General features: G+C 64.3%; 3 protein-coding genes across 6 annotated transcripts; all 3 read right to left on the bottom strand.

The window, feature by feature from the left end:
- Positions 1–323: 323 nt before the first annotated feature.
- SRXN1 (sulfiredoxin 1) lies at positions 324–2,699 on the bottom strand. Its single transcript, XM_064465511.1, has 2 exons — positions 2,415–2,699; positions 324–2,241 (listed from the first exon to the last, which is right to left on the bottom strand). The coding sequence occupies exons 1-2, from the start codon at positions 2,670–2,672 to the stop codon at positions 2,038–2,040; spliced, it is 462 nt and encodes a 153-aa protein (XP_064321581.1). The 5' UTR covers positions 2,673–2,699; the 3' UTR covers positions 324–2,037.
- A 1,558-nt stretch (positions 2,700–4,257) lies between these two features.
- SCRT2 (scratch family transcriptional repressor 2) lies at positions 4,258–10,164 on the bottom strand. The gene is made up of 2 exons (XM_064465510.1): positions 9,316–10,164; positions 4,258–7,042 (listed from the first exon to the last, which is right to left on the bottom strand). Exons 1-2 carry the CDS (start codon positions 9,446–9,448, stop codon positions 6,336–6,338), a joined length of 840 nt encoding a protein of 279 aa, XP_064321580.1. The 5' UTR covers positions 9,449–10,164; the 3' UTR covers positions 4,258–6,335.
- Positions 10,165–13,180: 3,016 nt separating this feature from the next.
- On the bottom strand, positions 13,181–17,436 carry SLC52A3 (solute carrier family 52 member 3). 4 transcript variants are annotated; one of them, XM_064465506.1, is made up of 5 exons: positions 17,015–17,436; positions 16,175–16,474; positions 14,115–15,185; positions 13,725–13,848; positions 13,181–13,615 (listed from the first exon to the last, which is right to left on the bottom strand). In XM_064465506.1, the coding sequence occupies exons 2-5, from the start codon at positions 16,453–16,455 to the stop codon at positions 13,403–13,405; spliced, it is 1,689 nt and encodes a 562-aa protein (XP_064321576.1). In that variant the 5' UTR covers positions 16,456–16,474; positions 17,015–17,436; the 3' UTR covers positions 13,181–13,402. The 4 variants fall into 4 exon arrangements, with proteins under 4 accessions (XP_064321576.1, XP_064321578.1, XP_064321577.1 ...); XM_064465508.1 differs by having other exon boundaries at positions 17,172–17,436; XM_064465507.1 differs by having other exon boundaries at positions 17,231–17,436.
- Positions 17,437–23,528: the final 6,092 nt, after the last annotated feature.

Raw genomic sequence — 23,528 nt, 5'->3', positions numbered from 1 at the left:
ATGACAGCATCCCTGTATGGCGGGACTGCATGTGTTCCCACAGCTGGGCCAGAGCTGACCCTGACTTTGGCTGTCTGCCAGCGTGGTCTGCCAGAGCATCCACCCCCCAACACAGCATTCATCTCCAACACTGCATCCACCCCCTTGCAGAGCACCCATTCCTGAGCAAAACATCTGTCCCTTTGCAGAGCATCCATCCCCTGGCAGCATGTCTCGTGCCACAGCCACCACTCTCACAGGTGCCAGGTCTCCCTGCTATGCCATGCCGTGCTGCTGCATATCTGCTCCTGACCCCAGCACCCCCCAGCACCAGGCCCCAGAGCTGTGGGGGTTTCATTGCCTTTATTCCAGGTGCAGCAGTGCATGTCCCCACCACACCATTTTGGAGATGTCCCCCATGAAGAGGGGGACCACGGGATGTGTCCAGGGAGGGGGGCAGGTGGTTTTGGGACAAGCATAGCCTGGGATCCTCCTGCACCAGGCACAGAGTGAGCCCAGAGTTGCTGGGGGGGTGCTGGGGACTGGCCATGCCCAGTTCGGCTGAGCCTCCTCCTGGTTCAGCTGTGCCCCGCTTCAGCTGTTCTCCAGTACCGCTTGTGCTCCAGGTATGGCTGTGCCCCGCTTTGCCTGTGTCCCTTCCTGGTTCAGCTGTGCCCTGGATGGGCTGTGAACTGGCCCAGTTCCAGTGTGTCCCGGTTCATCCCGTCCCGGTTGAACCGTGCCCCGGTTCAGCCCCTCCCATCCCGGTTCAGCCTGTCACAGTTCAGCCGCGCCCGTTAAGCCCGGCCTGACCCGTCCCAGTTCATCCTGGCACGACCCTTCCCAGTTCATCCCGGCCTGGTTCGTTCCATCTTGGTTCATCCTGTCCCGTTTCATCCCGTCCCGTCCCGGTTCATCCCGTCTCGTCCCATCTCGGTTCATCCCGGTTTATCCCGTCCCAGTTCACCCCGTGCCGTCCTGGTTCATCCCGTCCCGTCCCATCTCGGTTTATCCCGTCCCAGTTCACCCCGTGCCGTCCCGGTTCATCCCGTCCCGTCCCATCTCGGTTCATCCCGGTTTATCCCGTCCCAGTTCACCCCGTGCCGTCCCGGTTCATCCCGTCCCGTCCCATCTCGGTTCATCCCGGTTTATCCCGTCCCAGTTCACCCCGTGCCGTCCCGGTTCATCCCGTCCCGTCCCATCTCGGTTCATCCCGGTTTATCCCGTCCCAGTTCACCCCGTGCCGTCCCGGTTCATCCCGTCCCGTCCCATCTCGGTTCATCCCGGTTTATCCCGTCCCAGTTCACCCCGTGCCGTCCCGGTTCATCCCGTCCCGTCCCATCTCGGTTCATCCCGGTTTATCCCGTCCCAGTTCACCCCGTGCCGTCCCGGTTCATCCCGTCCCGTCCCATCTCGGTTCATCCCGGTTTATCCCGTCCCAGTTCACCCCGTGCCGTCCCGGTTCATCCCGTCCCGTCCCATCTCGGTTCATCCCGGTTTATCCCGTCCCAGTTCACCCCGTGCCGTCCCGGTTCATCCCGTCCCGTCCCATCTCGGTTCATCCCGGTTTATCCCGTCCCAGTTCACCCCGTGCCGTCCCGGTTCATCCCGTCCCGTCCCATCTCGGTTCATCCCGGTTTATCCCGTCCCAGTTCACCCCGTGCCGTCCCGGTTCATCCCGTCCCGTCCCATCTCGGTTCATCCCGGTTTATCCCGTCCCAGTTCACCCCGTGCCGTCCCGCCCCGGTCCCGCGGCGCAGCGCGGCACAATAGCGCCACCTGCCGGCCCCGCCGCGCCGCACGGCCCCGGGCGCCTCCCGCGGCCAGCGAGACCCTGATGCCATCTCGGCTGGGGTAGCGCGGGGACACCCCAGACCCGCAGGGACCCCCCCCCAGGACCGGGGGGACCCTGACCCCATTCCCACCAGAGGCTCACGGGGACCCAGGATCAGGCCCAGCTCAGTCCACGGGGACCCTGCGGCGACCCGTCGGGGCAGGGAGCTGCCGGGGGGGGGGGGGGGGGGCTGCGAGGGGCCGTGCATCCTCCGCGGCGCCGCGTTAGCGCAGGTGGGGCGTGGAGGAGCCCAGGTAGGTGCGGAGGTCGCTGAGGGTGGAGGGGATGATCTTGGCGGGGATGGTCTCCCGGTTGAGCACCTTGTGGGCGGCGAAGCGGTGGCAGCCCCCAAAGGAGTAGAAGTAATCCCCGCCCTGGCTGCCCTTGATCCAGAGCACGTCGATGGGGGGCACCTGCTCGGGATCTTTCTGGGAAGAGAGAGACACCCCCCCCCGAGAGCAACGCGTGCCCCTAGACCCCCCAACTGGTCTGCGCAGGGCCTTGGTGCTGCAAGCTTCCCCAGCAGTGCACCCCAGGGTGGCATGGGTCAGTGCAGGGCCGGCTGTCCTGAACACCCTGGGGAGAGCAGGGCCATGCTCACCTGCAGGGTCTCCACCAGGCTCTGCACCTTGCCTGGCTCCAGCTCCGCCGGGATGGGCCGGATGAGGACACGCATGGGTATGTTGTGCGTGGCTGAGATGTGCTGCGTGTGGATGCTCTGGTCCCCGGCCTCGGCCATGGCTGCTGCCGGCAGCTGGCCTCGTCCTTCCTGCCCACCCGGCTGAGGCTGCCGCTCCGCCCCAAGCAGCATAGTACACAGCCGGGCCCCTCTACTTCCTCCTGGGCTGGCCATCGCCATCGTCACCTGAAGTTTTGCAGAGTCACAGTGAAGGGGCAGGACAGGCAGGGCTGGGCTTCTGGGACCGGTGCCAGCACCGACTGGCCTGCTGCCTGCTCCTCTCTTCCCGGTGAGGCTGTGGTCAGGGCTGCCCTCGGCTCCCTGTCTGAGCCAGGCATCCCTTGGCATGTAGTAGCTGAGCCCTCACCAAGGTTGCTTGGTGTGCTGGGGGTCTCTGTCCTGCTCCCAGCCCCACGGCTGTCTGGGGGTCTCTGCTCCTGGTAAGCCCTGGCCATGCCGGGGCTCTAACAATCTGTGTGCAGCATCTCAGCCAGGAGCTGGGATGTGCCCCCCGCGTGCCCAGAGCCCCCTCCCTGCTGGAGTGTCCCCACTCCAGAGCCCCCTCCCTGCTGCACTGATGCCGGCGGGGTCCTTGGTGAGGAAGAGGCAGCATGAAACAGCCCCAGAGCTGAGCAGTGAAGCACTGATGCCCTGTGGCTGGGCGGACACTGCGGCACTCCAGCTCTGAATCTTTCTAGGTCATTTCTCCAGATGGAGGAGAGGCTTTCAGCAAGAACTGGGTCTCCCACCCCACTGGCTGCCGGAACCGGGGCAGCCTGAATCCATACCAGGGCCGTGGCACTGGCAGACGGCTATTCCCAGCCCCCTTGCCCTGGCTCCTGGGGGCCGCGGAGGGACCACAGCCCAGTGCTGACTCAGAAGCACGCTGGGTGACTCACTGCCCTGTGCAAGGGCTGGTGACTGTGAGAGTCAGGGACAGGCTTGCGAGGCTTTGGGATGATCTTTTTGTTGGATGAATTGGGTGATGACTTTGCAGGTGAATTATCGTGCTTGCACCTGTGGGGCAGCACCGATGTCACCAGGAGTGCAAGGCTCAGTGAGGGCTTTGCTGATGATCTGGAGGCTGAAAATAATTTATCCTCCCCCTTTGGCACCCGTCTGTGGGGAAGGAAGGCAGTGAGAGGAGTGGGGGCCAGAGGCGCCTGGCTGCCCCTGGGAGCGGGGCTCTGCTGGGTTGTTCCCACCTTCCCTGACCTGTGCCTGTGTGGGCAGGAGTGGATGTGAATGTGACAGCAGCTGAAATAATATTGGCTTACCGAACCCTTCTCATTCAGCGCAGCCGAGCCCTGGGGTTGAGGCTGAGGGTGTGTGAGCACCGCTGGGCACCCCTTGGGCTGCCTGCTGGGCTCACCACCCTGCTGCCAGGATTTCACACAGCGCTTTACTTCCAGGTCAATGCTCTACTGCTGCTTGCAACCCCCCTGGTGCTTTTGCAAGCAGGGTGGCATTATGAACTGACCTTTTGCTGTGGCAGGGGGTTGTCTGGTTGCTGCCCACCGGCTGCTGGGGCTGGCAAGGCAAAGCAGGCAGCACTGGATGCTCTGGGTGCGTCAGCTGCCCCTGTCCCAGTCAGCTGCTCGGGCATCTCCACCCCTTGTTTTGGAACAGATATTCTCTCTGTGATGCTCCTGCCCTGCGGCTGGCCAGGGCACCACGGGAAGGGCAGGCCAGCAGCTGGCTTCCCTTGTCCGGCACTCACATGTCACACCCACCACCGCCTGTACAAATCTCCCGAGACACATGGTTAGTGGCAGAAATCCCTTTTATATCCCTGAATTGCGTTACAAGTAATACTGCAGGCGGCCAGTACTTAGTAGACTTGTCTTACTGGGGGCTGTCGAGTACAAAACCTGGCAGAAAAAAATCTATCATGCACGGAAAATTATTGCTGTAGTATCTGCTATTTACAGTATAGACAGGGGCAGAGGCGCAGTGCTCCATGCCTGCCCAGCCGAGGGACGCGGTGCTGCCACGGAAAGGAGCCAGCATTGCAGGGAAACCCTGAACTGCTGCGTCCTCGCTGGTGGGGTGTCTGCGTGGCCGGGGCGATGCTCTTCCCCTGCGCGGGGGTGCAGGTGCGTGGCTACCATGCTGCGGCAGCGAGGATTGTGACAGGGGTGTTCTCGGGAGGCGTCGAGCCTGCGAGCCATGGCCGTGCCAGCACGCGGGGAGCACACAGGTGCCGAGGCGGTGGGAGGAAGACGGTGCAGGGAGGAAGACGGCGCAGGAAGACAGTGTGGGGGTACACGAGTGTGGCCCCATAGGGTGCCGGGCTGAACCCCAAAGGTGTCAGGGACCGGCATGGGGTGATGAGGCTATGGCAGCTCGCGGCCCGAGGTAGGAAGCAGAGGCGCAGGTTGGGCCCCGCTCCGGGATGCCGCGCGTGCGGCGCTCGCTCCAGGGCTGGCGCGGGGATGCTCCGCCAGGAGGTTGCATAGAATGGCTGGTTTGTCCCCACCGGGCTGGCGCAGGGCAGGTAGCTGAGCAGGAGCCTGCAGCAGCGAGGAAGACGAAAGAGAAGGGCTTTGCCTTTTGGGGAGGCTTGCAGGGCGTGGAGCCCAGGCTGCTGGGCCAGCTCGTGCCCTCCTGCCTCTGTGCCCACCGCAGGGTCCGATCTCGGAGTCCTGTCCCTGTCCATGTCACCGTGGCTGTGTCCTGGGCACGGCGGCTCTGCTGCAGCTCTGCCACCTCCTGCAAGCCAGCGCTGGCATGGCCCTGCCAGTCTTGGCAAATAAATAGTGAAAAGCATAAGTTATAAAGTATATAAATAAGAACATTTAAATAGACTCACCCAAACTTTACGGCTACATTGACCCCCTCCTCCTGAGCGCAGGCGGGTGGCGATGGCGAGGGGGCCTGGAGCTGGCTGCGGAGGGATCCGGGCAGAGGCTGGTGGTGCGTGGGGAGCAGTTGGGGTTTTGGTGCTGCCCCAGGGCTAGATCTCCAGCCCAGCCACCAGCAGGGCTGTTTGCACAGTGAGGGGGGCTGCATCTGCCTGGGGAGGCTGTTCCCCAGCCCATCACAATGGCTGGGGCCAGTCGTGCCTAACCAAGCCCGGAGCCAGCAGGAGATGTCCCCCACAGGTCTCTACTGGATGCCCCTTGCTTTTCCCCTGACTCCAGGGCTGTGGAGCCACAGTGCTAGAGTGAGCAGTGTGCCATGGGACCATGTCCCATGGGACCATGCCAAGCAGGGGGGCATTGGGGTGCCCCAGGACCCGGGTGGTGGTCTGCAGGGACCCCCTCCTCCAAGGGTGACTGACAGCCCTGCCCTCCCATCAGCCGCACTGTCCATCAGTCATGTCGAGCCTTCAGTCGTACTGGCCCATGGTCCCTCTGAGTTAGGGTCAAGGTGAGGTTTTGCTCCTGGGGGGAGCAGAAAAGTGTCTTTTCTCCCCTGGGATCCCCTGGGAGGAGAAGCAGCAGCTCTAAATAAATAATAGTAATAAATTAAATAAATAGAGGTGAAAGTCATGAGCTGGGGGAGGAAAGTCTCTCCTGGGTCTGGAAGAGGTCCCTGGGTGAGTCCCCCACAGAGAGACCTGCCTGGCTGAGGGGGAGCTCGGGGAGCTGGGGGCAAGGAAGCGGGTCCCACTATGGGCCCGGCTGGATCCAGCCCATTCCAGGGAGTGCTTGGGCACCCTCCTCCCAGGTGGGGAGTGAGTCTGCAGGGATGTGTCCTCCAGCCATAGCACAGCCACAAACCAGCCAGCTGCAGCTGCAGAAGTGCTGGCGCGGGGACTGGGATCGGGATGTGGATGGGGATAAGGACAGGGATGGGGATGAAGATGGGGATGGGGATGTGCCACAGTGGGCTGGGGGGCTAGTTCCCTATTGCACAGCTGTGTTCGGAGCCCTTGAAGCAGGCGGACTCGTAGTGCTTGTTGAGGTACGACTTGAGGGCGAAGGTCTTCTCGCACTGCTTGCACTTGTAGTGCTTAAAGGCGGAGTGGGTCTGCATGTGGGCGCGCAGGTTGGAGCGGTCGGCAAAGGCTTTCCCGCAGTGGGAGCAGCCGAAGGGCTTCTCCCCCGTGTGCGACCGCATGTGGCCCTGCAGCAGCCAGGGCCGGCTGAAGGCTTTGCCACAGACGTCACACTTGTGCTTGAGGTTATGGGTGAGGACGTGCATGGCCAGGGCGGGCATGGAGACATAAGCCTTGCCGCAGGTTGGGCATTTCCTCGCCATCTTGCTGTCCAGGCTGCGGTGGGTCTGCTTGTGCCGGCTGAGGTTGGAGGAGGTGGCGTAGGTCTTGCCACACTCAGGGCAGGAGTGACGGTGGCTGCCGCGGCGCTGGCTCTCGCTGCGCCGGCGTGACCGCCCGTCTGTGATGAAGAAGGCGTCCATGGAGTAGCTGTCCGTCACCGCTGCCTCCCCATTGAAGTAGCGGGCAGAAAAGCTGGACTGGGGGCTCTCGGGGTCGCTGTACTCCTCATGGCTGGGTGCATAGGCTGGGTCCAGTGGTGCTGGTGGCAGACCCTGCTTCTTGTCGGTGTCATAGCCGGCAGGTGCCAGGCAGTGCTGGAGGTACCCTGTGGGGATGACACAGCAGGGTCACTGTCCCTCCCAGCCAGCCCCATCAGGGACAGGAGAAAGCCATGAACCAAAAATGCCCATTGGGGATGCAGAATGGGGGCTGTTCCCCCCTCACTGATCCCTGTCCCCACTCAGCCCTTGGGGCTGCCCTTGAGCACTGGAGCTGCCTCATCCATCTGCACAGGAGCTGAGTCTGCCCAAGCTCCTGTCTGCTTCTGTCAGCAGGATGGGTCCCATCCTCTGGGGCTGCCCTGGGTGGGAGCCAGGGATGCGGCTGTGGGACGTCCAGCTGCGCCTGCCAGTGTGCTGCCCTGCAGCCGTGGCTGCAGGCAGCCCCCGGGGCCATTAGCTGCCAGACAGCTGTCGGTACCGAGAGCTTCATTGTTCGCTGGGCAGGTGCCGGTAATGAGCTCTGCTCCGTCCACCTCCTCGCCTCCAGAAATCCAGGGCAGCCGGGGCAAGGAGGCAGAGGCAGTGCAAAGGGGCTGGGAATGGCCCCCATCTCTCCCTGTCCCCCACAGGGTCTATTCCCCAGGGATGGGGCAGCACCTAGAGGCCAGCAGCACCAGGACCCTGGGCTCCCGCTGAGGAGAGGGACCCACAGCCCCTCAGGTGCACAGTGGGGCTCAGGTGCTGCTCTGGTAGTGTCACCCTGATGTGACATTGGTGCAGGTCTGCTCATGGCCTGGTTCTGGGTGAGGGACTCCTGACCTGTGGCAGACTGGGCACCACGTGGACATCCCTGTCCCTCTGTGCTGGCACATGAAGGTCACCGTAGAAGGAGTAGTGCAGCCCTCTCCCTGCCAGCCTACTGGTCAGTGACCCTGTGGGACATGCTGCCAACCCAGGTTCCCCAAACTGGTCCCAGTGGTCTCCTGCCTCGTGCATGCTAGCCCTTGCCAGCTGCTTCAGAGGACATGTCCCTGCTGTTGGTGACAGCGGGGGCTGTCAGGAGCCCGGGGTCGGTGCATGGCCAGGCTCACCCATACATGCCAGTAGGGCAGCATGGACAACCCTCCCCAGCTGTGGCCAAGCATCCTCTAGATCCAGGCCTATCCCCTACTCATGGGACCCCCCGTTCCCCTGCTCTGCTGATCCTGCCTGGGGCGAGTGGCTGCTGCCATTCATCCCATGGGAGGCTGGGGGTGTCTGTGGTGGGAGGGGGACTCGTGGTGGGGGCAGAGCTCAGCCCCCCCCCCCGTCCCCCTGCGCTGTGCTGACAGCGCGGTCGCGCGGGCTGTGCAGAAAGCGCTCTGCTCAGCAATTTCTCACGCTGCCTCCGAGCATGCAGCAAGGTTATTTCCAGGAGAGCAGCGTCGGCAGCTTCTGCCCAGCTGCAGCACATCCCTCCCCCACCGGCTCTTGGATCCCGATGGGGGGGAAAGCAGAGGACCCCACCGGGCCTTGCACCCCTGCCCCTGGCAGGGAAAGGCCCCCAGAGACTGGGGAGCAAAGAGCAGCATAAACAGGGGGACAAGCAGTGCAGGGGTCAGGCAGTCTTGGCTTGTGCGTGGATGGATCAGGCTCACCTCCGCACCCAGCTCAGCCTCCTGGTGCCTGATCAGCCAGGACTCACCAGCCCACAGCTTGGGACAGACACCCCCAGCCCTCTTTTCCAGGGCAGACCCCTGGGCCGCCCCGTCTCTGCCAAGCCTGGGAGACACCCAGTCCACCTCGGTGTCCCCTGGCAGGATGGGGCTCTGAGGTCCCTGGCCACCCCCAGCCCAGCTCTTTGCACCTCTCCCAGCATTGCAGGGAGAGGGCTGCCCCCCACTTCTCCCCCGCCTGCTCCCCATGTCCCGGAAGGCAATGGCCCCCACCGTGCTCCCGGGGGGGCTCGGGGCACCGCTGCGAACAATGAAACCCGCAGGCACTCCAGCCCCCCCGCCTGCCCCCGCAGCCCAGCTGCTTCGTGCCCCCCCAAAACTTGTTGTGGCAAAGAGCTAGCCCCACTAGCGCGGGGGGAGCGAGTCGGGCCGGGGCAGCGTGTAGCTGCCCACGGGGGCTGCCTCTGTCACGCAGGGGATGTTTCCTTAAGGACCAACTTCGGCAGGGGCCGGTGGCCCTGAGGAGGGGGGACAAGGCGAGGAGGCACGACGCCCCCGACCCCCGCCGCCCCGCTGCACCCCCCGCACGACGCCCGGCTGCGGGACACAACCCCGGGGACCCCCGCCCCGTCCTGCCCCGCGTCCCCCGTCCCCCCCGCCCCGGTGCCCCGCTGGGCGCACACACAATAGCGGGCAGGGGGCCCCCACGGACCCGCACTCACCATCGCCGGCGGCGGGGCCGGGCAGCGCGTAGGGGGGCTCCAGGGGGGCGTAGGGGGGCGCGGGGGCCCCGGCGGCCCCGGCGGCCGGGAACGCCTCCGCCTTCAGCTTCTTCACCAGGAAGGAGCGGGGCATGGCGGGGCCGGGCCGGCGCCCTCAGCACTGGACAGCTCCGGTACCGGCCCCAACACCGGCCCCGGCCCCGGCCCCCGCCCCGCCCCGGCCCCGCGCTGCTCCCGGCGCTCCGGCCGCGGCTGTGCGGGCGGCGAGGCGCGGGGAGCCGAGTGCGAGGGGCGGGGAGGCAGGCAGGCAGGCAGCAGGGCGGCGAGGAGGAGGAGGAGGTGGAGGAGGATGGGAGGAGGAGGAGGGGGAGGAGGGGGAGGAAGGCAGGCGGTCGTGGGGGGGAGGGGGGCGCTCCGCCCGGCCGCACCCGGAGCCCCCCCGGAGCCCCCCGAGCCGCCGGCAGCGCCGGGCGCCCCGGGCATCACAGCAGTGGGGGGTACCCTGTCCCTCCTCCCGGTTCCCTCCCCCCGGCCACGGACAATGGGGACACGCGGGGCAGGGGGGGGTAGGGGGGTGGAACACACCGCTGCCTCCCACCGCCTTTGTCTCCCTGCCGCCAGCCCCCAGGGCCTGCGAAGGACGGGGCTGCGGGGCGGGGGTCCCCATCCCTGTCCCTGTTCTTGTCCCCATCCCTGTCCCCTGTCCCTTGTCTTCATTCCTGTCCCTGCTTCTCGCCCCTTTCTCCCGTCCCTATCCTTGGTCCTTGGTCCTATCGCTGTTCCCTGTCCCTGTTCCTGTCACTCTTCCCTGTCCTCATCTCTGTCCCCTGTCCTCACTGACTCCTTTCCCTTTCCCTTGTCCCTTCCTCTGTCCCTTGTTCTCTGCCCCCATCCCTGTCCCCTCTTCCCTGGCTTCATCCCTGTCCCACCTCTGTCCTGCCCCCATCCCTGCCCACTGTCCCCTCCCCACCTCTCCATTCCTCTTCCCTCTCCCTTTTCCCACCTTCTCCTCTTTTCCCATGTCCCCAGGGAAGCACTGTGACCTTTGCAGCCCACAACAATAGCCTGGCTGGTTGTGGTGCATTGTTCCCTCCCGGAGCCCCCACTCCCCCGCCTCCCCTCACCAGTGCTCCGCTGCCACCCTTCCTGGAGCAGGATGAGGCTCCGGTCCTGCAGGCAGGTGGTGGCACTGGGGCTGACTCTCCCTGGGGCTGTGCCAGCCAGGGGCTGGCGAGTGACACCAGGACCTGGCTGGCAGCGGGCCCTGCTCTCCCCAAGCCCTGTGCTGCACCGAGAGCATTGCAGCACTTAACTAAGGACAGTCCCTCATCTGTCACTGCAGGCAAAGCGCTGGCATGGCCGGCACAGGGCAGCCCCAGGCACCCCTGGCCTCAGGAGGTACCAGCCCCTTTGGCCAGGCACGTCGCATCGGGCCTGGGGGCCAAAAGCAGCAGCCCTGTGGCCAGTACCCTAGGCCCGCCTGCTCACCGCCGTGTCTGCTCCTTCAGCCGTGCACAGAGCCAGAGCTGGGGCCATCCCCGCATTGCATTGCATCAGGCCAGCGTGCTGCTGCTCACTGCTTTGTGTGGCACCCCATAGCCCAGGGTGTCCTACAGCCCACAGCATCCCATAGCAGCCCACAGAGTCCCACAGCAGCCCACAGCCCAGGGCTTCCCATAACATAGGGCATCCCAGAGCCTACAGCATCTCACAGCATCCTAAACCCCAGGGCATCTCACACCTCAGAGCATGCCACAGCCCAGGGCACCCAGCAGCCCACTCTGCCAAGCCTGCTCACAGGGGCTGGGGGTCCTGGGGCTGCTCCCCACGTGGGCTGGGGTCTCGCCTGTCACCTCCCACCTCCCACAGCACTCAGCTGGGGCTTGCAGGCAGCAACACGAGTTCCATCTGGCCCTGCAGCGTGGCCCTGACGTCAGGGCTCTGCCAAGTTCAAGGTCACCTCTCCCAGAGGGCTGTGGCCCCGCGGGAACATCGCTTGCCGGGCTGCTCCTGGCGGCCCCCCCACACACCGGGCTCCCAGCCTCTGCTCCCTGATTTATTTATCCGCACGTGTGCCATTTCTCTCCTTGAAGGCACGTTTGCAAAACGGGTGATTACTTACGCCCTAGTTGGGCCGGGCCTGCCTGCCTGCCTGCCCGCTGCCCTGGGATTTTGTCTCTCTCCAGGCTGTGGTGTAATAAGGGAGGTAATTAAGTGTAAAAGACAGGGGGAGGGAGGGCTGAGAGAGGGGGAATAGGAACCCGGCTCCTTTCAGAGGCAGGGGACTGAGATAATGTATGTTAATAACCTGCAATCAGTCCTGCCGAGCTGTGCTAATATTGCTGACTGCAGCGGCTGGGCCCCCCCAAACCTGCCCCTGCCGTGGTGGGGAGGGAGGAGAGCGCCAGAAGAAAGGCTCAGCCTTTCTTCTCTGCTGTGGCCTGGTGGGGCTGAATTTGTGCCTTCCTGAGCAGCTGTATGGAAATAATTCCCATTGGAGGCAATTGTTTCCCGGCAAGAGGGAGGGGGTGCTGCGTGTCCAGTGCGTGAGGGTCTCTGGGGGCTCCCAAGGGCAGGAGCATCCTCTTGGGGTGCAGGAGGAAGAGGGGCTGGGTCCCCGCTTCAGGTCCTTGTCTCCCCGCAAGGGCCATGGGATGCATTCCACTCCCGGGATGAAATAAGCCACCCCGTGGTGCCCCCACACCTCCTACTGGTCCTCAGCCCACCCTCCTGCCCCTTGTCCCCCATGGGGCCAGATCCTGGACGTGTGGTGCTGTGGGGTCATCCAGGAGCTGCCAGGGGAATGCCTGGTGGTGCTGGGGGCAGAGCCTGCTGCCCTCACTCCTGCCCTCTCTGCTGCCTTGGCTGCCAGCTCAGGGGGCTGCCGGCCATTAGCTATTCCAACCGCGTCCTTCCCAGAGACGGCCGGGCCGCAGCCAGAGCCCCAAAGTGGCTCCAATCCATGGCTTTGAGGCACGACAGGCGCGGGTCTGGCGCTGCTGCCGGCTCTAGGAGCAGATTGCCAGACAAAGGGCCAGGGACAAAGGCCCGGCTGCCTCATGCCCCAGGGAAGGGGTGCAGGCGCATGCAGTGCATGGGTGCCGGCCTGGCCTGGGGGGCTGCCACAGCCCCCCCACCCCCCATGTCCTCCATGCCCCGGTGCCCACCCAGCCCCCACGCTGTCTGGCATGGCTGGGGTGCAGTTGGGTACCAGGTGGCACAGTGCTGGCACTGTTCCCATGCCACCCACCCGACCGGTGCTGTGCCCAGCACTGCGCTGGGTGCGGTGCTGTGATGTGGCCCCCTTCCACCTCTGCACCCACAGTCCTGCCTGTCTCAGGGTGCAGCAGGGCTGGGATGGGGTACAGTGGGGCACAGGGGAGGGAGCAGAAAGCGTGGACGGGGTCATGTCAGAGGATGGCAAATGCTGGGCAGGTCCCCCCACTCCCACTGTGCTTCAGTTTCCCCAGCTGCTATTGGGATCCTTGTAAAACCCCCCTCTCCCTGTCCCTGCTGTGGTCCCTCTCCCCATGGCCAGGGCAGGGCAGGCTCCAGCATAGCCCTGCCCAAGCTACCTTTGTCCCCGCTCCCCATGCTGCAAACCCACTGTCCCAAGGGCAGGTGCCACCCCCACTACAGCACGGGGCTGGAAATGCTGCCAGTGCTGCTGGGCGCAGATGGGGCTGTGCCCACCTGCAGGGTCCTGGGGGGCCTTTGGGGCATGATGCAAAATGGTGCCAGAACCCCCAGGGGAAGGGACAGGATGTGGCCCCAGCTGAGCGGTACCCAGGTGGGGGGCACCAGCACAGGCAGTCCCTCCCTACCCGCCAGCACGGGGGGCGCAGGCAGCAGGGAGGCCGAGGGCTGAACAAACACCTTCTATTATTTTGAACGCAACAGGGATGCCCCGTGCCTGGGCTGGGGACAAAGCCATGGAGCTCCTCCTGCCCAGGGACCCAGCAAAGCCCAGTGGGGAGACATGCCCACAGCCACCCCAGTCCCAGTGCTGCTTCGCAACCCCCCCAGCCCTCGCTGGTTTTGGGGGCGCATGCTAACAAGAGGTGCTGTCCAGGGGTGCCCGTCCTGCTCACACCGGGCACTGCAGGGTGCAGTAGTCAGCAGATTTGAAGAATTTGTAGACATTGATGAGGGGAAACATGAGCAGGGCCCCAAGGAGGGAGCCCAGCTGCTCCGCTGCCCCATACCACACCAGAGCACCGTGGCTGCGGCTCCGCAGGATCACCCCAGCCATCACCTTCACGTAGGAGAGCGTCCCGGTGAAGAGCACCCAGGAGAGGACCTGGTGGTGCAGGGGGGGAGAGTGGTCAGTGGGGCTAGGGATGTCCCCCACCACGGGGACAGGAGACAGTTCAGTGACCTCCCTAGGTGAGAGGGACCCCGTGACTTACAATGGTGGCATCACCCCACTGGGAGTGCTGGAGGGGCGGGCAGGGGCTCATCACCGCAATGGCCATGTTGTAGGCGCCAAAGACCATCCCTGCCATGGTAAGGGTGCCCAGCAGGGCCAGGGACCTGCAAGAAACACATGGGTGACACCAAGGAGTGCTGCCAGCCCAGCCCTGGTGAGTGGCACAGACCTGTGGCATGGGCTGACTGGCTTTGTGCTGACCCCATCCTCCTTTGCTGGGGTATCTCTGCTGCTAGGGCACTGACACACTGTGGACCCTCTCCCACCTGGTGCCTTCTCCCCCCGCCCCATTGCAAAGGCATCGGATGTTCCTGGGGCAGAAGCCCCCCAGGGTGGACCCTGCTGCAGCCCCCAACGCCCCACTACCCACCTGCTGGGCAGGACCATGGCTATGATGCAGGCGAGGGGGTTGGCCATGGAGCTGAGTGTGGCTGCGAGGTGGTAGGCGGTGTTGCCGTAGGGCAGGCAGGAGTAGGACTGCACGGATGGCAGGACCCCATTCGTCAAAGAGCTCACCCAAGCGATGAGGAGGTAGATGAAGGTGAGCTTGGCCAGGGAGTAGGAGACCTTTTCCGTGAGGATGCCCCTGGGCCTCTTGGCATCCTTTGGGCCCGGGCAGCCTCCACTCAGCTGTGAGTGGGTTCCCTCACTGGGGATCTGATCAAATGAGCTCAGCACGATGTTGCTGGGAAACAGCTGCTGCTGGGAGAGCTCCCACACCTTGGGCTGCCTGGCAAGGAAGAAGAAGGCCAGCAAGCAGACCAGCATCATTACAGTCATGAGGAGAAAGAAGACAAGGGTGGAGAAGTTGGCTGGCAGGTAGTGGGTCTGCATCTGGAAGTCGGTGCTCTCCATGGTCTCATTGTGAGTAGTGACGTTGACCGTGTTGGTAATGTTGGCACAGCTGAAGATGCCAGAGCCCTGGCCCAGGGCGATGAGAGCAGGGATCAGCCCGCTGAGCCCTTCACCTATGAAGAAGGTGGTCAGGTACTGGGGCTGCAGCTGCATCATGAAGGGCAGGAAGGTGACGGAGGAGGTGCAGTCCACCAGAGCCAGGAAGAAGGTGAGGAGCAGGAATGCGGTGCTGTGGGTCCTCCCGGCGATGGAGGACGTGTAGTTCCAGAGGAAGGCCAGGAGCAAGCAGGCCATGACACCCACAGACACGACCACGTAGATAACGGCCGTCTCCTTCAGCAAGCCGGGCCGGAAGTGGTGCATGAGTGTGACGAAGAGTGGCCCCACGTTGGCCATCTGGATGATGATGGTGATGTAGGAGGGCAGGTCCCACTGCTCCGGCAGCACCCTCACCAGCAGTGGTAGCTCGACCCACAGCCCATTGATGGCCACCCAGGAGCCCATGCCAAAGGCACAGGCGAGGAGGTGGGTGAGCAGCACCATGGCTGAGGGCTGGGTGCCTGGGTCCAGAGGCGATGCTTCTGCACTGCAGGGGGAGGCTTTGATTAGTGGTAGGGTGAGACCTGACACCCCAGACCCTGACCCTGACCTCCCGCAACCACTGTCTGCATTCCCCCTGCTGCAGGCAGGCAAGTGTGGGCAGGCAGTCACAACAGCTCCTCTCCCACACACCACAAGGGTGTGGGACTTGCAGAGCAGCATAGCCTCCCCACGGCCTGGCCCAGCCCCACTTTGTCCCCTGCAAGCCCTGGTGACTCCCCTGCTCCCTGCGGACCATGACACTGCACCCTCCTGCACTGGGTGTGGGACCTGCTCGGCTCTGCCTGGGCCCCATCTCAGAGACCTGGGCCTCAGCAGCACCAGGTGCAGAGCTGGGACTGGACCTAGCAGGGCATCGAACCTGCCCCAGCTCACAGTGCAGCACGGCACAGCCTGGCACGGCACGGCACAGCGTGGCACAGGGTGGAGATGGCTCTCACCTGGGGGCCGAGGAGCCTGGGCAGCCGCTCTGCTGGGAATGGAGGCCTCGTACCTCCCACTGCATCCGCAGGGCAGGGCAAAGCAGCGCCCGTCTCCTCCCAGCCGGGTCCCGTGTGATCCCGGCAGGCTCCAGCAGCTGCGGGGTGAAGGGCTCCAGCAGCCCCACCGGCAAACCAGCCTCGGCTCATACCAGTGAGTTGAGTCAGCCAGGAGCCATCTGCATCCCCTGCCCGCCCCAGGCACCGGCTCCCGACCCGCTCCCAGGAAGGAGGACCCCCACAGCCCACGTCCCCGTGTCCCCATGCCCCCGCAGTCCAGCAGAGCACGGTTCCTGCCCTCTGCTGCAGCGCTGAGCCTGGCAGAGGAAACCCACGTCTCCCTCGGCTGAGCTCGGCGGGTGCAACAACACACCCGTGGCTCTGGCCCCGCAGAAAGCTTTTTGCGACTCTGGTACAGAGCAGCAGCCGGGAAGTGGGGACCTGGTCTGACCGGTCCCTCTGCAATCCCCGGGGCATCTCCCAAGGGGGAACTCACTGTGCTTTGGGGAACCTGGAGCAGCACGCGGGCGGGAGCGAGTCCTGGCTGCAGGGGCAGTGACGTGAGGCAGGCGCGTCACCACCTCCGGATGCAGGCGGGAGACCGCCTGGCCCTGCTCTGCTTCTCGTCCTGGTCCCAGCTGGCAGAGTCACCGGGTCGAGGGGTGGCCGGGGGGATCCTGCACTCTCCTGCCACGTGCTCAGCAGTGGGGTCCAAAGCTGCGTTTCAGGGTGCCTGTCCTGGGTGGGGGGGTCCCAGCAGGTCCCAGGGGAACACATGAGCTGCAGGGATGGTCAGCTGACGGCACAGCACACGATGAGATGAAAGCCATAAGAAAGCAAAGCGTAAGAAAAAGCTCTGACGTCCTTGGAGGGATGAGGGGGGTACCCTTGTGGCCAGAGACAAGTGCTGGGCGCCAGAGGGACCAGCTCCAGTCCCAGCCATCTCCCACAGCGGGGCAGGGCAGGGGCTGTGGTCAACCTGGGGAATGGGGGCACAGCCGGAGGGGGCAGGGGCTCAGGAGCCCTTGCCGCTCGTGCCTACCCTCCCGCTGGGTCCTCAGTTTTTGCCAGCACAGCCCCTGTCCCCGCGTGGGTGCAGGGCTTGCCATGGGATCACACCCCCCTCTCCCCACCACCCAGTCCAGCCCAGCCCAGCCCGTGCAGCCTGACTCTGGGCACCAGGTGGGGCCTTTCAGCTCCAAGCCTTGTGGTGGCCAAAGTCCAGCTGTGCCATCTCCAGCTTCCAGCCACCTCCTGTCCTCTCCCTGCCAGCCCCAGGGACAGCCCAGCCCCTACCCTGCCCTAGGGGCCACTGCTGCCCTCTGTCCCCACGTACCGCCTATGCCAGGGACAGCCCCATGCCTGCTGCCTGTCCGGCTGCGGTGCGGGGTGGTTGCTGTTGGCCCGGCGTGCCCTGGCTCGGCTGCATGCCAGTGATTATTCTTGGTGTCCTTTTGGACTTCGCACTTGTCCCCTGCTGAACCATGTCCCACCTATTTCAGGCTGCTTCTTGCAGGTGTGAATGTCACCCAGTGACGGTGCCTGTCCTCACCAGGGATCTCTGCAGGGTCACTGGCTGGAGCAGGGCCCTTGGGGATCTCCGAGCTCGGCTGCACTGCAGGGCTGGGCACCTCTCACTCCACGTCCAGCGAGAAGGGATCAGGCAATCAGCCAAGCCGTGAGCCGGCAGATGAGCCGCTTGTACTGGCCGGGAGGTGACAGAGGCAAGGTCACCCCCAGCAGCGCAGCCCCCCCTCCAATCCCAGCACCCACCGCCCCAGGATGCATCACGGCAGCTCTTCCTCTTGCACCCACCGGGTGTCGCTGGGAGAGCAGGCTGCAGCCTTGCAAAACCTGCTCCTTCTCTAGGGCTTCATTCTCCAGCGGCCAGCCTGCCCTGCCTGTGCCTGTCCCTCCGGGGGTGCTGCAGCCAGCCCCTGCACCCTGCCCGGCCCCTGGCTCTCTCCCTGCCCCAACTGCAGGGTTGCAGCAGGGACAAGGACATCCCTGTATCCCTGGGGCTGCGGGACGGTGCTGGCACAGCTGGGTGTCGGGGGCGGGGGGGGCACAGTTGGAGGTGCTGCCATGGTTTAACCCCAGCAGGCAGCTCAACACCACCACTTGCTCACCCCTGCCCTGATGGGATGGGGGAGAGAATGGGAAGCATAAATGGGAGAAAACTGGTGAGTTCAGATAAAGACAGTTTCACAGGGAAAATAAAAGCTGCATATGTAAGCAAAGCAAAATCAGGTGTTCCTTTGCTGCTGCCCATGGCAGGCAGGTGTTCTGCTATCCCCAGGACAGCAGGGCTCCAGCACGCCTAACGCTGACTTGGGAAGGCAAATGCCATCACTCTGAATGCCCCCCCCTCCTTCTTCTCTAGCCTTTATTGCTGAGTTCAACATCCCTTGGACAGTGGGGTCCCATCTATGTCCCCTCCCGGCTCCCCGTTGCACCCTCTGCCCACTTGCTGGCGGGATGGTGTAAGAAGCAGAAAAGACCTTGACTCTGTGCAATCACTGCTCAGTGATAACTAAAACAACCCTGGGTTATCAGCACTGTTTTCAGCACAAGTCCAAAACAGCCCCATACCAGCTCCCGTAGATAAAATTAACTCTATCCCAGTCAAAACAAATACAGGTGGCCAGGGTGACCTGGGAGGAGGGGAGCAGGTCCAAGATACTGGGAGAAACCAGGCATGGGGGGCTCAGGCTGGGCCCAGGGCAGCTGAGGTCCCTATGCATCCACAGGGATGGGAATGGGGCGGGAATGGCAATTGTCCTGTGTTTAATCTGGCAGCACAAAGAAGCAGTGCAGCCGGTGGTGAGACCCTTCCCAAGGGCAAATGGTTGCAGTGCAGGGGCAGTGGAGCCCGAGGGCGTGCTCCCTGTAGGACCACCACGCTGCCGCTTCACGCTCCTCACCCAAATTTGCCCAGTGTGAGACGGCTGCCCCTCCTCCACTCCCTCCCTGTGCTGCAGCTGAGCCCCTGGCCCCCCCGGCCCCTCGGCCCTCTGCAGCCCCAGCAGATGCGAGCGAAGGCCCCAGAGGCAGATGGCAACATTTGGTAGCCGAGTGGTCCCCGGCTGTGGGACTTTGCTGGGCTCCAGTGACCAGCCCACTGGGAAGTCCCTTCCCCACCTGGCCAGGGCTGGGGACCCTTCCCCAACCGCAGCCAGCACTGGGCAGGGTGCGGAGCAGGGCTCCCTGGGGTGGGCATGCTGCCTATGCCACTGGGGTGCCTGGCTGGTGGGAGGGCACGGGGGGATCCACAGCCTAGGAGAACAGGGGTCCATCCTCGAGCTCAGCCCTGGCAAAAGCCATCCCCTAATATTGGCTTTCAGCTGAGAGCAGTGGGGATGGTCTTCCTGGGCAGGAAAGGCTGCTGCTCCATTGCTTGGGGACAAGAAAGAGCCCCTCACCCCAGGGACCACTGGCTGCCCCAGGCGAGTGGCATGAACCCCCCAGACCTGGGTGCAGTGACCTGCTGGCAGGTCTCAGCGCTGGCCCCTTGCAGCCCCCCCCCCCCGGTCCCATTTGCATCCCATTTCCATGTGAAAGGAGCAGGTCAAGTTGGAAGCTGAAAGTCTGGTGGGGGGCAGCTGGGAAGGGGCGGCTGCCGGAGGTGAGACCCCAACAAAAGGGCTGTATCCCCAGGGCCTGGCGCTCGCCTGGCCATGGGCTGTGGCCCCAGCCCTGCCGGCAGCCACCATCTGCGGGTCCGTGCCGCCGCATGCCGCCGCCACTGAGCAGACAAAGGCCTCGCGTCCAGCACGTCCCCATCTGTCACCTCCCTGGTTCCTGGCCCTGAGCTGCTGCCTGCGGAGACGTGCAGTGAGAGATAGGTGTGGGCAGCATCCTTCCCTCTGCCTGTGGGAGCGAGGAGCAAGGTGATGCTGGGCCCAATGAGAGTTTCCCCACTGAGTCCCCACATCCCTTGGAAAGCTGGCCCCACCTGGCAGAGCTGCCCTGCAGAGCCCACAGCTAAGGAAACTGAGGCAGGAGTAGGTGGGGGCTTACCCTGGGTCAGGGCACGTGGTGCAGGGGCAATTCCCACACTGCAAAGCTGGGTGCAACCTCGGCGTGGCAAAGGGCTGTAATTAAATGCCAAGAATTAGCACTTGCCTGGATGAGGGAGTTGGGGGGGCTCCCGGCTCCGGGGGTACTTCTGCCTGGGGCTGCCTGAGCCGTGCCAAGCCCCAGCCTTGCTGCTCCGCGGGTGCTCCCAGGCACCCACAGCCACCTCCACCCAGCACGTCCAGGGGGGATTTGGCCTCTGAGCATGTTTTATGCTTGTTGGCGGCTGCATTTAGCTCCCGGGAGGTCCTCGAAGTGGCACAAGGGGGGCCCAACCCTGAGCCTCTGTGGGAGGTGAGACCGGAGCCAGTGCCAGCACCTGCCTGTCCCTCTGTTTCCAAACACTGATCCTCCATCCCTGCCCTGTCCCTGCGTTCCCAGGGGCAGTGGCAGAGGTGCTGAGCTGGGTGCTGGGGGAGCACTCCTGTGGTGGGCTGCCCTCCCAAAACCCATCCCCGGATGTTCCCAGGGAGGGTGAGGCTCCAGGGCACTGCCTGGCTCCAACACCCTGCTCCAAAAGCACCCTGCTGCTCAGACATGCCCGGGCGGCTGCCTGCAGCCAACTGCCTGCACCCCGTACAGGCTTGGCAGCGGGGGGGGGGAGGCAGCCTGGCTAGGCAGGCACCTGCAGGCTCTGCCCTTACCTGCAACACCGGGCAGTGTTTTTCCAGCTGAGCTCGTTGTGCAGATCCACCTTTGTCATTGCCCAAGTGCAAAGCAGCCCTCCGGCACCCAGATGGCTGTTTTCAGTGTGCTTCGCTCAGCTCTTCTCCCTCCACCAGCTCCTTGTCTTGCTTCCAAGAGCTGTTTGAAAAATGCACTGCTGTAATTGAGCTCCATGCTGCATGGGCCAAACACTTGGCCCCTCCACGCAGAGCCAGTCCTTGCTGTGGGAGACACCCTTACCATGGGGCAAGAGCTGCCTGTCCCACAGGGCAAGCAGCCCCTGGAGCCACTCCGGGGCTGGGTTCAGGCCAGCAGGTCGACATGGCTGTGGGCTTGGTGACCCTGCTCTGGTTTGTCACCAGCCTTTGTGCTGTCTGGGTTATTTTTCTGCATTTTAGAATTTATTGCAGAAGGTTGCTGCCAAGTGCATGGGGAAACAGGGCAAGTTTTCCAAATCAGAGCAGGTGCTGCTGGCTGGCTGTGCTGGCAGGACATGGGGAGCTGGGTGGCAGCTCCCTGCCTGCAGGAGGGCTGGGAACTTTCCCCTCTCCCTGAAGCCCCGGCAGGGCTCAGGACCCTCTGCCTGCAGCAGGCATGGGATGTCCAGAGGTGTTCAGCTTTGGTGGTGTGAGCACCTCAGGCTGTGCATCCGCGCTGCCTGGCTGGCACCATGGACTGAACCGGCACCCACACCAGGACATCACCAGCTACCGTCACACTGTGTGACGCAGCCTGGCATGGAGGAATGCCCTGTGGTTTTAATTCCATGTGAGTGCTGAGCTGCCTCAGAGGGCGTCCTCGCCCGGCGCTGACTCAGCGGGAGCAGCCACAGCACGGAGCTGCTCCAGCACCCTGCCAGCCGCCATCCCGTGGGAAGAAGGGGAGGACGTGGCTGGGGAGGAGGAGGTGGGGGGACACCGGGACAGCCCCAGGACGAGCACGAAGAGAAGCAGAGTGGCAGCTGAGCTGTGTCAAGGAGGCCCCCACATCACAAGGCCAATCCAGGTAGGCAGCAGTGGTGGTGCCGGTCCCATGCTGGTCCCATGCCATCAGTGTGGGTCTGGGTCACACTGAGGAACAACTGCACACCTCCTGGCATGGGTCTCCGGAGCAGCTGTCTCCAGGCAGTAGGTGATTTAGTGTGCCTAGTGAGCCAGCTGGGCTGCCTACAACAGGAGGGAGAGGAGCTGGGGCCGTGGCTTGCCATCGCCTGCCATAAGCGGGGCTGTCAGCCCTGGCATTGAGATTCCCACGCTCCAGCCAGGCTTGGGGCATGGGACAATGTCACTGTGTTTTTGGGGCTGTTCATAGGGTGGCTCAGCTTGGCTCAACTGGGCTTGGTGCAGCCTGGCTCAGCCCAGCCATGCCAGGGCAGGCAGCTCAGCACCGCAGGAATGCAGAGCAGCAGGTTGTGCCCAGCCGGGCCATCCTTGATGGCCAGGCAGGGGAGGGAAGCCCATGCTGGCCACAGGTGGCTGAGCTGTGGGGCTCTGTGTCCTCATCTCTGTACCCCAGCAGCCATCCTTTCCATGGCTTGGCCCTGGGGCTGAGCCTCTGGCACTGAACCGAGCTCCAGTGCCTGACATGGGGACGTGTCTCTGTCTCACCTTGCCTGGGGAGGGCACGTTTGCACTCTTGTGCTAAGCTGTGGAGCCCTCCCTGTCCTGGGCACAGGGTACGAGGGCAGTGGGGCCAGCCATTGGCAGGGTGCTGCCACAGGGTGCAGGGTCTGGGCAGTGCTGGAACCGACGGGTGCTGCTGCATGGGCACCGAACTAGCATCTGGCACCTCCCACCACCCTGGCAAGTGCCCTGGTGCTGGATGAGCAAGGCTCTTGACCAGCTGCCCCCAGTCTCTGGCACAAGCTGGGCTGCAGGGCTCGGCTCTGCCCATACATTTGTGCAGCACCAAGCACAACACAGCTCTGCTTCCCGTGGGGACTGAAAGCATGGCTCTGGCTGGGGGGCCTGCCTGCCCTGCCTGTCCCTGTCCTTGCCCAGCGAGGACATTGGCAGCCTGCACTGCTGGTTCTGTCCCCAGGTCTCCCCCACACTGGGCTCCCCACAGAAGGGTGCAGAAAGCCACTCCCAGGGAGCAGGGCAGGAAGGTCTGTGCTGGCACTGGGACCGTCCCCAGCTGTCCCCATGCCTGGCCGGCCCCCTGCAGACACTTTCCAGGTCAGAAGGCAGCATGTTCCCCCCGGGGCAGGGGACAGGGACAAGGGCAGCCAGCCTCCCCCAGGCTGCTCTCCCGTCATAGTGCATCAGGCTGATGCAGTGTGCCAGGGCGGCTGCTGCATGGGGACCCCGTTGGGGTGCAGACCCCGGGCAGGGGAGCCGGGTCTGACACGCTGGTGCACGTGGGCTTGCAGACGGTGCAATTGCGGCTCGGCATGGCCATGGTGTGGTGCTGTGGGTGCCAGGGCTGGCTCCTGCCGCCTGTGGCCAATGCTGGGACGAGACCTGGGTTGCACCCAGGAAGTTGTGCATGCAAGTGAGCGGCTAATGGTGACAGCAGCCTGCTCCGGCCTGCCACAGGAGGGAGTGGGGCCACACCACGCTGGCCTGTGCCGTGCCCACCGCCATTCTGGTAAGTGCCAGGGCTTGCTGTTACCTTCCTAGCGCTCACCTGTGCCCCAAGCCAGGGATCCCCAGGGGTTTCTCAGGGCAGCTCGAGAAGGGCAATGGGGGGAGAGGGGGAGGTGGCTGCAGGTCCAACCCTGCACGTCACCCCATGTGCCCCGCCACTGCCTGAGCCACCCTGTGTGTTGGGGACCCTCTGGCTGTGCCCACTTCTGGGCAGGGGGATTAGGGGGAGCCAGACAGGGGGCTGCAGGGCTGGTTTGCCCCCCCTCCCGGCATTGTGGGCGGGCCGGTGCCTCTGCACGACCGTTGGGGCAGGCGCTGTGCTTGTTGGGGTTGGCAGGGGCCCAAGGGCGCAGGGTGCACAGGGCCCCAGCACCACTCCTGACACACCTTGGCTGGAGAAGCATGGGTGGAATCCCCCGCTGGTGCTTTCCAAGGAGCTCCAGGGTAGCAGCGGGGAGCCGTGGAGCTGCCCCAGAGCCTGCCAGGGTGCTGAGAGCCGAGGGAGTGGCAAGGAGCGGA

Source organism: Phalacrocorax carbo, chromosome 14 (genome assembly GCF_963921805.1).
Source record: "Phalacrocorax carbo chromosome 14, bPhaCar2.1, whole genome shotgun sequence".
NCBI classification, from domain to species: Eukaryota; Metazoa; Chordata; class Aves; order Suliformes; family Phalacrocoracidae; genus Phalacrocorax; species Phalacrocorax carbo.
This window is presented reverse-complemented; position numbering and strand designations above follow the sequence as displayed.